Source organism: Protobothrops mucrosquamatus, unplaced genomic scaffold, assembly GCF_001527695.2.
Source record: "Protobothrops mucrosquamatus isolate PMUCROS unplaced genomic scaffold, P.Mucros_1.0 scaffold2089, whole genome shotgun sequence".
In the NCBI taxonomy this organism is placed as follows: Eukaryota; Metazoa; Chordata; class Lepidosauria; order Squamata; family Viperidae; genus Protobothrops; species Protobothrops mucrosquamatus.
The window spans coordinates 11,577-13,715 of NW_015388191.1; the positions used below are offsets into that span (position 1 = coordinate 11,577).

The 2,139-nt window shown below is 39.1% G+C and overlaps 1 protein-coding gene across 1 annotated transcript in view; it reads left to right on the forward strand.

Annotated features, from left to right (window-relative positions):
• Nucleotides 1–2,139, forward strand: part of LOC107294769 (synaptotagmin-like protein 5) — a 19,440-nt gene that overhangs the window by 8,136 nt on the left and 9,165 nt on the right. Inside the window, exon 6 of the mRNA XM_015824028.1 lies at nt 1,460–1,582. Coding sequence (XP_015679514.1) covers nt 1,460–1,582 — 123 coding nt within the window. The remainder of the gene's footprint in view (nt 1–1,459; nt 1,583–2,139) is intronic.

Genomic DNA, 2,139 nt, shown 5'->3' on the forward strand with positions numbered 1-2,139 from the left:
CTTCAGTTGGTGAAATCTAGAATCAGCTCAGGGAGATGGGCAGCATAGAAGTTTAATAATAAAATAAATAAATCTGGAGATGGTGAACTGGTATGAACATTTTTCCAGTTTGATAACTTCAGTGCTACACTGCCTGTGAGAAAAGACTTAATTTTGGTGAAATGAAAAACCCATGTTTACTGCTAAATGCCTTGTGCTGGTATTCTTACTTCTCTTATCCTAAAGACTTTCCAATTAGAAAATACAAATTTAAATTCTGATTGTCAACTGACCATAATTCTCTGCAATGTTGTTCTGGCAAGTGTAGTGTGAATTCAGTAACAATTAGTAAACAGAAACCAGAGTGGAACAATTGTTCCTTAGTTTTTCTTTAAAATTATAACTGTAAAAATTAATCAATTTAAGGAAGAAGCTGAATTTTTCTGTCTTCTGCCCCAAAAGTAAATGGTGGGGAAATGAGAGGATTATAGCTTTTCTTCCACATTCTCTGGCAAATAGAAGGCTCTTTGAGAAGAGATTTCTTTCAGTGCACTAAGATTGGAGAACGAGGAGTCTTTTGTGTTCTTCTTGTTCCCTTTCTTCCTTATTTTCTACAAGTGAAAGTAATCCTAGGTACACTGAAGCCTCTTGTACCTGCCTGAGGACAAATGGTAGGAAGGAATCAGGATAAGGAATAAAAGGCTGAGTAGTAAGGCAGGAACTTTCCACAAGCCCTAATGTTCCAGCCAACAGGCTCATGCAAGCTACACATAGCAATGGTAATTTACTACATACTGAAAAATGAACTGCATGCCCCATCTTTCTCAAGGCTCCTGAGAAGCAATAATGGAAAAGATCATCACTCTCCAATCTGGGATTGTGAACTTCCCAGCTACATGCAGTTGGACAAAGGCTGGACCTGACAGGGCTTCTCTAATGTTCCTTATTTTGTGGTGAATCAAAACTTTGAAGAGTAATAATTCTCCAGCCTGTACTTCACATTGTTTATATGGAATTCTGTGTTTCAGTAGATTTCTGACTGCATATTTCTGGTGTTAGCATATGGAACTAGGTAACAAATAACCTTTGGGGGAAGATGACACTTGTTTTTTTATTTGCATGGCAGGAAATCAGGAGCAGGAAGTATAAGTCTCACTCAGACTTGGTTGTGGTTGTTCAGAATGCATGTAGGAGGGGGCATCATATGATTGTTTGTTCCTGTATGTCAATATATATATATATGTATATATTTCTCCACAAATATATGTTTATTTAAACTGTATATATTTCCAGTATATCTCTTGCTACATAAAACAAAGACATCTGATGTACTACAATACATGAGAGAGCAAATAAAGCTAAAGTATAATCATTCTGATGTCTCTGGTTTAGTTTTGGCATTGTTATACGTAAGAATTTTCTTTATGTGGATATCTACATGTTTGTATATTAATATTGTAACTTTTAGCAAAATTGATAGTTTATTAATTTAATCTGTAGTTATGTCAAAGCGTATCTTCTGCCAGACAAGTCTCGCCAGAGCAAAAGGAAGACAAAAATCAAAAGTAATAGCACTGATCCAGAATTCAATGAAATGCTTAAGGTAAGGTAGGAACTGGGACAACACCATATACATTATTTTATTTATTTATTTATTTTATTAAATTTATATCCCGCCCTTCTCCTTGCGGACTCAGGGCGGCTAACATCGGGTAAAAATACACAAATAACATTACAAATTTAAAAATTAGTTAAAAAGGAAATATTTAAATTTAATCTAATTAAAATATAATTAAAACCCCCTCTAAAAGTTTCCCCTAGGCCAGTCCCGCAAGCTGGAATAACCATGTCTTAAGGGCGCGGCAGAAGGAAGGGAGATCAGGGATCGCCCTGATCTCTGGGGGCAGTTCATTCCAGAGGGTGGGAGCTCCCACAGAGAAGGCCCTCCCCCTTGGGGTCAGCAGCCGGCACTGTCTGGCTGACGGCACCCTGAGGAGACCCACTCTGTGGGAGCGTACAGGTCGATGGGGGGTAATCTGCGGCAGGAGGCGGTCTCGAAGGTATCCGGGTCCAATGCCATGGAGCGCTTTAAAGATGATGGTCAGCACCTTGAAGCGCACCCGGAAGGCCACCGGCAGCCAATGCAGCTCGCGTAGCAGC